Raw genomic sequence first — 15641 nt, 5'->3', positions numbered from 1 at the left:
GCTTAAAGTAATCTTTTTCTGAATCACTGTCCGAAATCATAATGATATTTTTGCAAAAAACAATACAAATTTTATGATTTTAATGATGAAGAAAATCATTGTTTTAATTACAGTTAACATGTCACACAAGGGATGAATTGGCATTGGGATCATTATGGCTGACAGCTCAAATTTGGCCTCTGTGATAGAGTGGTGTGTAGGTATACAGCTTCCAAACACAAGATGGCGCTATACAATGTCACAGCTCAGGGTTTTGTCACTCCCTGGGTGTCCCTAATCAAATGCTCAAGATTTTATGCCAATAATAGAAGAGAATCAAGAACAAAACTGCTTGATGCTTGTGATGACTGTATGTTCATCATTACTCCAATTTGTAACATAAAGTGAAGGTGATAGCTAGGCAGGAACACATTCTTCACTTCACCAGAGGTGGGAGGGCATACACAGGGTCCCCGCTCAAACTGAATTCAGGGGCCTTCCCATTCCCTGCCCCCCCAATACGCTTCTTGTCCCGCAAGGAGCTGCGAGGCGAAGGGGGCATCCTCCCCCGAGCTGCATCTCTTTCCGGCTTGCCGGGCGTAGCGGTGCTCAGATTGCTATTCGGCAGCTGGGTTCTCTTTGCACTGATCTTTGCGTTGTGTGCGTTCTGTGTGAGGTACTCACTCTGTGCAATGGCTGCAGTCCTCTTCCCAATTCCCAACTCTCTGCCTTTTGCTTTCCCCTCGATCTTCCGCTCTCGCGGCACGGCTACACTCTGATCCTGCTGGTCCTGGCGATGACAATGATCCGGACGATGATAGTGATGACGATGACGATGACACTTTTCGTCCTTCCGCTGGGGGTCGTGTCTCAGCCACTCCCCACCTGGTTGGAGCCCCGCCCCGACTTGGGTTTGCTGATGCTGCTCCACCCTCAGGAGGTAATTGCTGCCACCCTGGGAGCTGTCCCTCTGCACAGCCAGGGAGACCAACTCCCGCTGCCCGTCCCAGTGCTGCTGGCGCCAAGTCTGACGCTTCTGGTCTATGAGGGGCTGCTCAATCTCCTCCCCCTTCGTCCTGTCCCTCAGAGAGGATCGGCTCGCGTGCCTGCGTTCCTCACGCGGGCCCGAGGAGGAGCCACTACTTCTGTGAGAATGCTGACGGTGCTTATTGCTGTGCTGTGTGCCCACTGACCTGGTCTGTGATGGCTCTGATGTATTATCCTTCTGAAAGAGATATATTTACCAATATAAAAAAAAAGAAGAAAAGACATGTGACATTACAGTTTAAAGACATATTACACAGATGGTCATTTAAGATGTATTGTTGGGCATGGAAAGACATGACACAGAGAGATTCATGCTCCTTTGAGAAGGTCAGAACACAAACTTCATGGACCAGAAACCTGTGGTACTGTACTCAAAGCTCATAACAAAGCCTATCAACCAGGATTTCAAAGATTGTTACATCATAAACTTCCAGCTGCGCAATGCGCCTCGCCTTAGCAGAAACTAGAGCACGCACTTTAGTGTGGGCATGTAAACCTCAAATACGTGCAGCCTGAACTCCCAGGTTCATTGACCCTTCCTGTCAAAATATTAAAAATCCTTCATAAATTCCATAAAAATCCCCAGATCACTACCAAAATTTAATCATCTGTTACTTGTGTCATTCTCAACCTTTCCTGTAAGTTTCATCCAAATCCATTAACTACTCTTTGAGTTATTTTGCACACAGACAAACAAACGGCAATGAAAACATAACCTTCTCCCTTGGCGGAGGTAATAATACTCCCACATCTATTGCACACTTTCAATATGACCAGGTATCATCTTTACATAGGTATGTGGTATTCATTTCAAGCTGGATTAAATAATACTATATACTCAACTTCTTTTACAAATCCACAACTGTTCATATCACTGAGGTCTCAATCATCTTAAAGTGCACTAGTACTGTGACCAAATCATAAACTGTCCTTCATATTTGCATCATGTGTCTCTCATTTTTCAAGACACACTTTTTCATGAGAAAGAGCATTTTTAAATAGTATCAAATCACATATGCCGTACTTCTGTGTTTGCACATTTGCACATGTGTGCACACTATGCAAATGTGTGCATGTGTATGTGTTGGCGCTACTTTAAAAACATGATTCCTTCTCATACTCTACCCTAAGAGAGCGCCTGATGTCATCTTGAGTGCATAGGGCCCCACGGGATGTCACTTTTGAGTCTCCCTGGGGTTGACTGGTCTGCAGTTTGCTCCTCTCTGGGGTAGGAGGCATGGGAGGGGGGAGGGGTAGAGGAGGAGATGGAAGCAAATATTGTAAGACTGGAAACTTTTTGCTCATATAATTTTTTTCACCCCGAGCTGATTTCAATGAAATTTACTTCTACATAAATTTGCAGCCAAGAGTATCTTTGTACATAATCTTGAATCTCAAAATATCTTTTATTTCAACACAGTTTATCTCAGTACAAAATCCATGAAATTTCCACAGTACAATATGTTCCATGTTTACAGTACAGCAAGATAGGAAAGACTTTACAAATGTATTGCAGGGTTCTTCATTTCATCTATCGTGCAAACTATGATGAGACTACAATAGTGTTTTTGAACAAACAGGAAAATCAACTTGACAAATTTCTTGCTTTATTTTGAAACATTTTTATACCAGTACCCAGAGGATCATCATTTCCATATCAACACTCTTTTAATTAAAATTCTATTGAAAACTGATCAAAATTGTCAAATTAAACGAGAAAAAAAAAGAATCCTGCATACAAATTCTTCTGATAATGTTTTTCATTCAAATAGTGATTCAATACAGACACATAATTATTAGCCCTTGCATATGTGCAACACAATGAACTGCAGGTCCAAATGAAATTCAAGAAATGAGAATTCAAATTATATGAGGTCTTTCTAAACATCCTTCTCATTCTTTCCAGCAGTTTTGAGACCTAAAGGAGCCTCACATAACAGTATTTCACTTATCATTCTTCCATATTGCCCTTTGCAGAACAAAAATTTTGCAGAATTGTTGAAACACACTAATAAATCCCCAACAAGTGGATATCCAGCGTTACCTGTGATCCTGGAGGTGGACACGCCCTGACATTTTGTCGGTGCGTAGTGTACGTGGGACGGAGCGCTCTGCGGGCACACCTGCCCCATTGGTGATGGGTGACGTCACATACTGCCTGTTACCGTGGCGACCTCATCAATCCTAGAGGGAGTGCTAGGGAATACCTGGTTAGCCTGGCGATGACAGACGAAGTGATCACTTGTCTGAATCAGGGGCAGAGAAGAAGGGGATCAAATTATATTCTATTTATCCCCGCAGGGGAAAAAACACCCACACACAGACATTGCATGAAAAATGAGAGACCCAGGATCATACCTTAATGTAAGGACCAAGTTGTTGCTATTCATCATCAAACAAAGGTTCAAGTTACATTTTCCACAAATCTTTTGAGTTTTCATATACTTTTTCATGTTTCATTTAATGTGTATGAGTCTGTATCTCAACTTTGGTGTCATATGAGGACATTATTCTTATCTAATTTTCTTTGTTGCCAAATGTGACATGTCAATGGCCACTTGACCTTCGAGGAAGAGCACTTCTAGCTGCCACATTGCAAAAGTAATCACTGCTTTGTAGACATTTGGCTCACAAATTGTCTCATAATTATCGAGAATGAGCATAAATGTTTACCTTAAAGTAATTCAATAAAGGAGGTGTTTTTTTGTGATTTTTGGATTTATGGCAGGGTACAGAAAATGATACTGGCATTCAGCGATTCAGACCCATTTTGACGAGGTCAAAGGGCACACTTCATCTCAAATCAAATATCATGGGGAGAATTCATCCCAAGCAAAAGCTGACACCTGAGCCAGGACTAAGTATTCAATGGCTCCTTTGACGGTTGTTGCAGCTCCAATAAATCACACATCTTTTGACTGCTCACAAAAAAGCCGGCAGTGATGAATTACACCCTCACAGGAAGAAAAATACTTGACAACAGAGATTGAAAAAGAGATGTGTCAAAGGTCAAATTCAACAAGTGTCTCATTCCAAGCTCAGTGCACCCTGCCTCCACAGGTATTCATTGCAGGAGAAAAATACATGCAGTCATATCACACACTTTGCGAGTTCTTCACAGCTTTTAAGAACTCACAAGTAAGCAAATTCAAATGTGAGCTGTCTACACATTCACAGGCGCGGTGGAGCACCCCAATTTGCATCTCATTATCGCCCCGTTCTATTTGAATTTCCAACGGGCATCCACGGCTGCCCGAAACTGTGTGCATGAAAAAGTCACATCTTTACCTATTCCTTGTGCCGCTATGAGTGCCGCTAGTAAACTCAAACTTCCCACACTATCTAAGTTTTTAAAAACCTTCCTTTTGATGAAAAATTATGAAATTTGCTGCACTAGAACTTGAGATATTAAAGTGTTTTGAAAATCACCTCTCACAAAACATGCTCTCTGTTTTTTTTCCGACTGGACTATGGCCGGGCTCCAATGTGTCCGAAATTGGCAACATAAGTTCATCAGGCCTCAATCCATATATGGTGGAAGTTTTCACTTGGTTCCACCTGTACTTTTTGAGAAATCAACTTGTTTCTACAGGGTTTGGAATAGAAAATTGTGGTCAGCGAAACAATTGAAAATGACGTCATTTTTTTTCCCGTAATATTGGGCATGCGTGGTACGTGAGATTCAGGATTTCGTGCTCATTGTTGGTTTGCATGTGACGCAGTCAGTTTTGCTGAGTGTCACACGGCGGTGACTGCTGAGCTGCTGCCGCGCACGCTGCATGCAGCAATGCGTTGTGTGTGCTGTGACATGCAACACTATCCAGTGACACGATTATATATACATGGGACCGACCTGTACGCTTTGCGTTCGTGTCATTTTTGACATCACCTTCTGTTTTTTCCGACACAACCATGGCCGGGAATATTACGGTATGAAATTTAAAATGCAAGCAGATAAATGAATTTCGGTGTACTTTGTTTGAATGGCGCTTTGGTTCCACAATCACACTTCGTGAATTTTAGGATGATTTTTGAGGCATATTTTTGGTAAATTTGCTCGCCAGGTTTTCGCTAAAATTTCACATTTTATCATTGTCAAATCCTTTAATATGTTATATGTGCATATTCGGACATGTTTTCAAATTCAAACTAACTCAATTTTAATTCGAAAATAGGTTTCCTTAAATTGTTATTAGCTTTAGAAGTTGTTTACTTTTTCTCAAATACGCGAGTACATGTTGTTTACTTTATGCAAATGAGGCTCGGCTGCCGATGGATTTCTGCGAGATAATTGGGGTGCTCCACCGCGCCTGTTCATACCTAAAAGATTTGAATCATTTTGTGACAAATGGTTTGGTAATGAACAAAACAATTTTCTCCCCCTTGATAATGACCAAAAAAAAAAAAAATAAATAAATAAATACAGTCAAACCTGTCTACAGCGGCCACCCAAGGGAGACGGAAAAAGTGGCCGTTACAGACAGGTGGCCGCTATAGACAGGATATACAATTTACTTTGTGTGCACTGCGTACATGTACATGTATCATCACTGTATCCTTAACAATATGTACATGTATGTGTGTACGTATGCACACACCGTGTGTTTCATGCATTTAACCATAGGTGTAATATGTAATTGTTGCAAAGAAGTATGTGTATTGTCGTGAAGAAAGCTTAACACTGGTGCATTATTATGACTGAATGAGGGATGAATGCAGCTGTGGCGATCAGTGAACGTTGCCCGCACGGCTACAAAGCAGAAAAACACGCTAAATTATCAACTCGGCTACGGCTCCATTGCGTTTTTGGCCGCTATAGACAGGTTAAAATCTACCGCAGGAAACAAAATTTGTGCCCGTTGTCCGCATTAGACAGGTGGCCGCTATACACAGGGTCTTTAACAGTGCTTTTCTCTCAGGGGTATTTTTCAGTGGCCGCTATAGACAGGTGGTCGCTATAGACAGGTGGCCGCTAAGGCAGGTTTGACTGTACACAAGTTTTTCCCTCCCACTATTACCAGATCAATTTAGCAACTGACCACTCTCCAAAAATGACAATTCTTGCTGAATTATGAAATCACATCACAAACACATGTATTCAACAAAATATCTTCAAACTTCTGTTGCATCTCAGCTAGCTGCTCAATTACACATAATTCAAGCTCAAATTTCAGTACATATTAGAGCTTCATCAGAATATTGAGACAGCAGTCACATTATCCTGGTACAGAACCCAATTATATTACGAGTATGAGGTACTTGTAAAAAAAAAATCTGAAACTTATTTTTTTTTAAAGTCTGAAGTGCATTAAACAGTGAACATTTCAATGACTTGAACTGGAAAATAAAAGTCTGAAAAGTGGGTTTTGGGCAGAGTAAAGAAGTCTGAAATCAGATTAAGCTCTGAATTCTCGCATTCCTGTATTGTCCATAGGCAATGTCATAGAAGAAGAAAATTTACTCTATTAAGTGATATAGACAACAACAACAAAAAAAATCATTTTAAACAATTACAAAAACAATGACTCACTGAAATTGCAATACAATGCATTGCATCAAACATGTAATTAAAAAGAAAAAACTGGCTAGATTCGTCCACTGAGTTTGTAACCACTGTCAGCTCCATACACAGATTTTACATGATGGGAAAGTGTGCTTTAAAGTTTATTTACCGACCATGGACTCAGTTGAGTGGTCTGAGAACAGAAAGCTTTGCTTGGCAACACAGCATGACGCATTACCACGGGCCACAGATCATCTCTAGCTCATTTTGTGATGCCTTTACAATCAGCAGTGAGGCAGGAATATGCCACTATACCTCTGATTTCAGACTCTGCCTCATAAGCTGAATAGAACTAAAACAACAACACAAAAATATTGTACGACAAGAAGCTGCATTCAGTTTAAAAAAAAATCATTCTCTTTCATTTTTCTCTCCCCTTTTTTGGTTGTGTGGAAATAAAGGTACCATGGCACTATTAAAATCTGAGTATTTCTATAGGAATTTACGAACACGACTAGCAAATTTTGCTATACACACAAATTATAACAGGCTCTACCAAATAGCTGTTAAGTGCGTAGTAAACTGTAAAGCATGGTTAATAAAGCTGACTTAATAACCTCATCGCAGACGAGACCCTCATTACAGTCGGGGACAGTCAAAGAGCGCAGTCTGGCTAATGCATGAGGCTTCATGTGTGATGTATGTCCAATCGCCATTAACTTCACGGGACATTAAGGGGCTGATTTAACTGCATTTCCTGACTACAAGTACCAAATTTCCATGTTGCATACGAAGCACGACTCAGAAATGTATGGGGCAGACCAGCCCCCAGTCGGGGACCCCTTTTCCAATTGGAGCTGCTTCCAAGGCCTCCCCTGATTATGTATGTACATCCCCGCACCCCAATTACAGGATGAAAGCTTGCCGAGTAGGGGTACAGCATCTGACCAATTCATTAGCATCCTGCCTCCAGGATTCTAGCGAGATGAAGATGCATGCATCCCAAAAGCTTGCCTGTCTGCGGCGCATAAACAGTGTCTCTGCACTCTTACACTATGTGGTCCTGATAACTTCTACTGAGAATCTTTTTCCTCTTCCTTCTCCCATTCCCCCCCCCCCCCACACACCCTCATTTCCACTGTAATTTGTTGGAAGGCAGAAAGCACATAGAAAATTCACAGTAAGTGTAGAATGTCATGCTGAATACTGAGTCCGTGTAATGTGTGTCCTTTTGTAATCTACACTGTATGTGCTTTTTTTTTTTTGGCCAAAATGTCTTTATATACCATAGGTAGCTTTTGTTTTGTTTTTTATATAAAAAATGCATATCACATGGTTCTAATGACTGTTAGAATTCTGTCTATCAATCTAAAGTGAATCTCCTTGTTGAATAGATAAATAAGAGAGAGAGAGAGAGAGTAAAATCCTACAGAACAGTGAACGTTACATTAAAAATAACACACACACACACACACACACACACACACACACACACACAAAAGGTATAATTATACATTCCTCAAGTCTGGCATGTTTCCAGCAAACAGTAATGCTGAGGCGAAGATGCCATAATTGCCTCCCAACTCTCTCAATAGTTTTGAACACAAAACCTCACAACATCCCCATTCCACATAAATTCAAGTCTGAGACATTAGTACTTGTACATCACTTGCAAAACATTTCCCACAGATCTGATGATTTAATGATAACTTCGAAGTGGGAGATAGCTAAGATTGTTACAACTGAGGAAAAGAAAATGTTACATTTTATTTCACTTGCTGAAACAGGAGACTCAATGTGATGCAATCATCACATGAAGGCTACTTTGCATTCATTATGCAATTATGACTGATATTGCTACCGGTATATTGTAAAAATTACATCAACTTCAACAATTCATAACCTTCTCATTTATCATTCACTTTAATGATGAAAATGTAAACAGACACTGTTGCTTTGATCTCGTTTATCTTTCAAGTCAGCTTGGTTGAGAAAAATAATTCGCCGAAAAAAACCCATGTGAATCCTGCCACCAACATCAGGCTGGATGATTGCCTGCATGCACCACCGCCCACTGGCCAGCTTGCATATTCCCTGTGACATGGCTTGCCAGGATTAAACAGGGATTAAATAAGAGGCTTGAGGATTCTGGTGATTGACTGGACTGCAGTACAATGGGTACTTCATGGTTTTCATCCCAGAGGTGCTATTGTTCAAAACACTTTCACCTTTAACACAGGAGAGCAAAAAAGACACCCTTTACACCTTTTTTTATGCCAGCCACAGGGGTAAAAATTGTCTATCCTTTGCTGGCAGGCGCTTTCAGACAAAGTGACTATGTCAATACATGCTTTGCTGTGAAGTAGAAATGGCAACTTTAATTGACATCGAAATCAGCTTCCTTTTGTACCAAGTATTGAGTATGGTTCTCACTAACTCTCTCTCCCCCTATCTATCTGTTGTTCCTATCTTCACCTTCCTCTAAAGGTTCTCTGAGAAGACCAGTAAGTATCCATTTATAGTCAGCCTTTGTAGATAAAGACTGCATTGCTTTTAAAGGCCTAACTGTCCTCTTAAGTGATAGAGGAATAGAGAGTTGGTCTGTTTTGGTCAAAACCAAGCAATCTAAGCACAGGTCCTAATGCAGTGACTTTGAATCAAGACTTCAAGTGGGATAGATAATAAAGTGATACATGTGCTACAGCAGGCTGTCACATGGACAATATGGTTCTTTGTATGAGTAACCCTTACAGTATCTCTTTTTGTTCATCAGTTTTCCTCTCTTTTATTTCTGACTGTGGAGGACGTACAATAAATTACGCACCACCAGAAAATCATGAGTCAATACAAGCTCATAGACATATATGACCAACTGAAGCATTATGAATACATAGAGTTTATGCAACATGTGTATGCACACTACTCTGTACCCAAGAGAAAACTGTATTGCCACTTGACAAAACTGGCTAAACTCTGTCAAACTTTCACAATCAACTTCTGTCTTCTCCCTTCCAAACATACAGTACAAAACTATGTAGTGTAAGTAATCTAGTTCCATGGCATTTGCTCGACTGCAACATTTGCTTCCATGAAATATCTCCATGCTGAGCTAAACATAAATTCTACCCACACACATAACCTTAATCCTCACATCAAACCAAACCTAAAACCTGATCTAAACCCAAACCCTAATCCTAAGTCCTTAAGAAAAGAAGACCAGAGTAATTGTCGCAGGAGCAAATGTCGTGTCACCAACTGTATATATGTATGCCATATATTTCGCAAGTCTAATTTTTCGCGAATCGGGACTTCCCAATGTTTTCACAAGTGGTTAAATTCACGATTGTGAGGTACAGTACTAAACTGAGAAATGAGCACACATCATGTACATATGTCAGGGTATGAACTAATATTTTCTTGTGCTTTTAAATTCACCAACAGAAACCCAACTCGCGAAATTCACAAAAATAAAATCTTCACAAAATATTCAGCATGAAATACACAGTAATCTATTATCTATATCTCAGAGTGGCAAAACACACCCTTAGATGGGGAAGTTTCCCACAAATCCTTCCACAAATGGGGGAGTAAAGAAAGGTAGGTGAAACAACCAGTTTAATTTTGAGGTATAAATGTTTCAAGTTTTAAAGGGGATGGCAAGTAACTGATCAGTGGGAATCAGTGGGAATGCTGGAGGATGATTGTTCCAATCCTTGTGGGATTCATTTAAGAGTACATTATATATCTATTGTTGTGTGAAAATTATTTGCTTCAGAATGGTCTCATATTCAAGTAACGTGCAGTTTAATGTTTCCAGGTTAGCGTGCCTGGTCAGTGACGGGGCATTAATCTACACATTACTTGAATATGAGACGGTTCTGAAGCAAATAATTTTCACACAACAGTAGATATATAATGTACTCTTAAATGAATCCCACAAGGATTGGAACAATCATCCCTCAGCATTCCCACTGATCGGTTACTAGCCATCCCCTTTAATCAATTTCATGTGACTGAGTCTCAGGATGAGAACTCTAGGTGACAAATTGGGACCCACCATAGGAGTACAATATTAGGAAAATAACAAAGCGTTTCACAAAACAACATACTTATTTGTTATTGAAAGAAGAAATGAACTACCTCTTCCAGACAGCATGGACAATAATATTTGCATTAAATGTCAGTAATAAGTCAAGTGAATGTATACTTCCCATAGAAATGTAACACATTATAGCCCTAGGGGGTCTTATTTACCCAGGGTAGCCTCTTCAATGTTGCCACTGCTCTACCAGAAGGCCCTGCCATTATTATTACCCTAGCGTTGCCAGGTACAGTACCCATTTATACACCTGGGTCAAGAGGGACATGGTGGGTAAAAACATCTTGTCCAAGGACATAAGCACTGGGAGGGATTCGAACTCGGGTCCTCCGATCGGGAGTCGGGAGTCTTATCCACTATGCCACAGCGCCCCCAATTACAATTACAGTCAAAGAGATCATTGGGGTACCACAAAACATCTCAGATTCATTTTCCTTCATCCCTCTCTTTTCTCACCCCCTCTCGATGCCTCTCCCACTCTCAGGCCTACGTCCAATGTTAGATCAGGCTCAAAGGAACAATATGGTCAAACCAAAACATCACGAGAACGTTAAAAGTGAGAATCCACAAAGCTCTCATCAGACCAATTTTAGATTTCATGTTCTGAACGGTGGACTGTGACGTGATGATGTCATTTGCAGAAACTGGCATGCTCCAAGTTCCCCAGCATGTCCAATGCCAAAATCGAGAACGCGTCCTCGAAGGTTTCACGGCCACCTCAATTCCAGGATGGGGGTGATGCCCTTGTCTTTGAATTGTGCAATATTGTTTTCATACCCATACCTTTTCTAAGTTTACACATTTTCACGGGCAGAGTAAACATTTGTGAAATTGTTTTTCTGCTATTATTGCTTCATTCATTACCAAAGTTCTGCAACAAAACTCTTACCTAGAGAGGGCAGTACAGTGAATGAACAAAAATTCTGTACATTCTTTACTCTTTTCTGGACTGTCCAGTTTTTCTGCTTAGCTTCCTTTCTGAGTTCTGCCCGGTAAGAAATTTCTATGAGTACTGTTTTATTCTTCTTCTTCTTTTTTTTTTTTGACATTTCTAATATCTGGCACAAAAGCAACAAGGTCAATAACTAGCAGTTTACAGAAATTCATAGATTTCAAACCTGAATTCAGAATTCTGATTTTGTTCGTCACAATGCAAATCACAAGATCACATGTTGCTAGCAGTTCCACACATATTTCCTGAACATTTGCTCAGTCATCCACAAATCAATGATAAAGAGCTTTAGATTTTCGCATTGTCAACGTTCGGAGGAAAAAAAAAAACAATGTTCTGCGCATGCGCAAAATCACTTTGAATATCAACATTGATCTTGCGTCTTCTGAGTTTTCAGTCAGTTCTGGGTCATTTTAGTATCAACTCAAATTCGAGAAGCGGAGAGATACTTGATGGAATAATGGGTGCCATTTTACAGGCGGCGTCCTCACATAATCTAAAGCTCCTTTGCAACACAATGCAGGGAGAGAGAAGAACAGCCGAAGTGTGTTGTTAAAGCGAAACACAAAGAAATGAGATGGTAGGTTGTACAAACTATTTAAGCAAGGCCACTTTAACTCTGTGAAAGCTCCCTTCAAAGTATCAATTCAACTCTACCAAGTCTAAATTTCTTGCACAATGTTGATTTAACTTTATATGTTTAACTCCATTTGGTGCTTCATGGCCTATGCGCAGTTCCATACTCCCCCTCAGGCCTCTGGGCATGGGCATCCTCCCAAGCCCGAGGGTTGGAGCTGGTTTTTCAGTTTGTTGTGGCATTCAAGACCAAGCAAAGACAGGAAACCTTCAGCCACCAAATAATAAATTAATGGAATTCTCTGCCAGAGAATGTGGTCAATACCCCCTCAGTAATCACTTTCAAGACCAGGCTGGACCGAGTATAGGTAAACCAATGTTTCAGTTCCAGGTACACATGTTAACTTAGTAATGCTGCACGCTGAGAGCACAGAAGTGAGCCAGACCAACAGCCAGAAAATAACCCCCCGCCCCCCCCCCCCCCCAAAAAAAAAAAAAAAAAATTGACAGAAATTAAAAAGATGAGAGCAAGAGCAAGAACTAATCATTAGATGTGGAAGCCTTAAACTCAACCGCTGTGACAACACTTGACAGCATTCTTTCAGAGCCTCGGGTACATTATACAGGCAAAGCCACCAAAGGTAAAAAATGAGTAGGGTTGGGGGTACCACGTATCGTCACCCTAAGGATCTGTAGCTTGTTTATTCTAAAAATATAACACAAATCCGCCTAATTCTTACCTCAAATATGCCATAAATACTGCAGTTTTGAATGTCGTGACCGTCTCGTTGATTATGAATCTCCGTTTTAAAATAGCGCAATTTTAGTGCGTGCGTTTCGTTTTCTTCGCGCAGCTAAAAAGGGAACCTTGCAATCGGCACCCCTCCTCTCCATAGGTATACACATGAATTTCACTGCATAGGTAATACATGTGAATTTCACAGGCCATAGGTAATACACGTGAATTTCACAGCCATGCGTCGTTACTGAGCGGATGTGTAATTTTTAGCTTGGTTTGTTTGAGTTTGATTTTCGTTTCTTCGTTTTTATTGTCTTTATAGCTAATGACACCTAATCCCGCGCGTACCTTTTCGTTCTATACGCAAACAGCCATGATAATACGCACCACGCAGGGTGCCGATGGGAAGGTGCCCTGTCGATAGGTGGTGCCCCAACCATACAAAAGTCAAAACTGCATTCTCAGTGCCTCTCCATTTCTGCCCTTACCTACTGGCATGGCTGGCTGTAGTTGTAAAGGGGCGACATCCAACAAGTTAAGGTTTTCCTAGGCCCTTCTCACAACATTCAATGCAAAGACCATAACACCACATCAGCCCGACCAGACGCCATGCTTTGCACGGCGTCCCCATGCGCCGTATGGCCGTCATGACACTTGTGTACAGCAATAGGGCTGTGTATAGTTAACGCCATATCATCTGATACTCTGCCATCATCCATGTACTCTTGTCTTAGTTAGGTTCTTCACTAGACTTTCTACAGCTTATTATTTAGTGAAGCCTATTTAAACTGACACTATCCTGATTATCCCAGCCCCAGGATCATGAGGATTGACATCAATCATCATGATTCATTAATGTAGAAATGCACCCCGCCACTATTTCAATGTTCTTCCGAGGTATAGAAGTATGCACGGTAGCACAAACAACTATTTCTTGCCAAAAATTAAGCTAGTCGAGCTGTGGTGAGTATTTAGAGAGTATTAGTAATTTACATTTTAGTATTACAATTTTAGTTGAGTCTAACGTTCGGAGTAGTAGTCGGGCATCACTCATGCTGTTGCACGTTGCTCCACGCATTCCACGCCGCAGGCGCAGGGGACCGAGTGCTGCGCGCAGGGGACCGAGTGCTGCATGCAGTGCTGAGCCGCAGTGCAGGCGCAGACAGCAAGAGTGATGTCCCACTAGCCATGCTAGCGCAATCGAGTCAGGAGTCTAAAATTTCTGGGGGCGGGGGGAAGAAGTTTATACTAGTTTCAAATTCCCCTAAAAGGATCAGAAACAAGCAAGTAGAATCTTACCGTTCACGAGTCGAAAGAAGAATAGAAACTTATTTAAACGTGCTCGTGTCTCTTGCCAGCACCAGTACTAACGTGTGTTGTGGGAGCTCTCTTCATGATAGAGACACCTATAGGGATATGCGTACGGTACATAATGACCGTGAACATTAGCCAACATTACAGTATCGTTGACGTTGCAACAGTTACACTCCACTTTTGTGTAGCAGCAGGTGCGTGATGCTGTTGTGTTGATGTGTGGGTGCAGAAGCACACCCACCTCTTATACGGCTATCCCTAGGGGAGGGGGAGAAAACCCTGCCAGATTCCAAGAACTCCTACTGGTGCCAATATCATGGCAATAATGAATTGCTGTAGATGAAGTTCAGGGCCGAAGTTCAATATCCTATCTCAACCTAACAACTTTTTTTTTTTTTGGAGGAGATTGTAGTACGCTAGTAATATATGCATCGATCAACTCTGATAAGCATCCATCTCAGTCATATACGCCCCTTGCTGTAGTTGCCGAGATTCAGGATTCTGATCAAGTACTCAGTTCAGTTATTATTGGGACATAAAACAATTACAATAAATTACTCAAGTTCATGCACTTTTGATACAAAACATTACTGAATTACTATGCCAATTACAATGGTGATACTGGGTCTAGGGCAATTACCCCCTGGGCAATTACCCCGGACCCTTCCTCTGGCCCTAATCCTAATCCTAATCCTGAACCTAATCCTAACCCTACCCCAAACTCCTAACCCTAATCTTTCTCTAACCTTACCACTAACAAGTATTTAGCCGGGGGGGGGGGGGGGGGGGGGGGGGGGGGGTAATTGCCCTCTGGGGGTAATTGCCCGGATACGGGTGATACTGTACTTGTATATGACAATGACATGATGACATGACAATGAAATATTCCAGAGTTGTAATGATCGAGAAGAAAGATATATAGTGGGCTAGGTAGTAGGTACTATATTACAGGCATGTCAAAACTTCCTCTCTTCAAGAAAACACTCAACTGTGGCTGAAAACCACATGTGGATTCACCACTGTCAACTTGTTTGTTTGTTTGTTTTTTTTTACTCTTTGTAATGATGTGTCTGATTATCGGCCCTTCGTTCATTCATTTCTGATTCTATCTCTATTTGTTTTTTCATCTGCCAGAATTTTTCAGTCTTAAGCAAACTTTTCTGATCTTAGTTTGATTGCCATATCATGTTCCTATATTCTGTGTCATATGAAATATGAAGTTTTGTATGTTTCGTATATATGTTTGAACAATTCTATTGATATAAACCCAGTGTTTTGCGTAATAATAATATATTTTTGATGAATGTAATATTGATTGTTGTTTTATTTTGTAAGTGTAAATGGTAGTTTCATTGTTATGATGAGAAATATGTGTGATTATGATAATGATAATTTGAATATTGTTGCAGGGAATAAGAAGAGGTTGAAAGAG

The 15641-nt window shown here is 40.8% G+C and overlaps 1 protein-coding gene across 1 annotated transcript; it reads right to left on the bottom strand.

Annotated features, from left to right (window-relative positions):
* Window positions 1-275: 275 nt before the first annotated feature.
* On the bottom strand, window positions 276-3158 carry LOC140227794 (uncharacterized). The gene is made up of 3 exons (XM_072308221.1): window positions 3071-3158; window positions 2152-2249; window positions 276-1204 (listed from the first exon to the last, which is right to left on the bottom strand). The coding sequence occupies exons 1-3, from the start codon at window positions 3156-3158 to the stop codon at window positions 416-418; spliced, it is 975 nt and encodes a 324-aa protein (XP_072164322.1). The 3' UTR covers window positions 276-415.
* Window positions 3159-15641: the final 12483 nt, after the last annotated feature.

The sequence above is a fragment of the Diadema setosum genome, chromosome 1, assembly GCF_964275005.1.
Source record: "Diadema setosum chromosome 1, eeDiaSeto1, whole genome shotgun sequence".
Lineage (NCBI taxonomy): Eukaryota > Metazoa > Echinodermata > Echinoidea > Diadematoida > Diadematidae > Diadema > Diadema setosum.
This window is presented reverse-complemented; position numbering and strand designations above follow the sequence as displayed.

Coding starts and splice junctions, on each gene's coding strand:
- LOC140227794 (XM_072308221.1), bottom strand. CDS start 3,158: ATGGGGCAGGTGTGCCCGCAGAGCGCTCCGTCCCACGTACACTACGCA. Junction 2,250..3,070: donor GTCCACCTCCAGGATCACAG/GTAACGCTGGAT, acceptor CTCCTACCCCAG/AGAGGAGCAAACTGCAGACC. Junction 1,205..2,151: donor ACATCAGGCGCTCTCTTAGG/GTAGAGTATGAG, acceptor TATCTCTTTCAG/AAGGATAATACATCAGAGCC.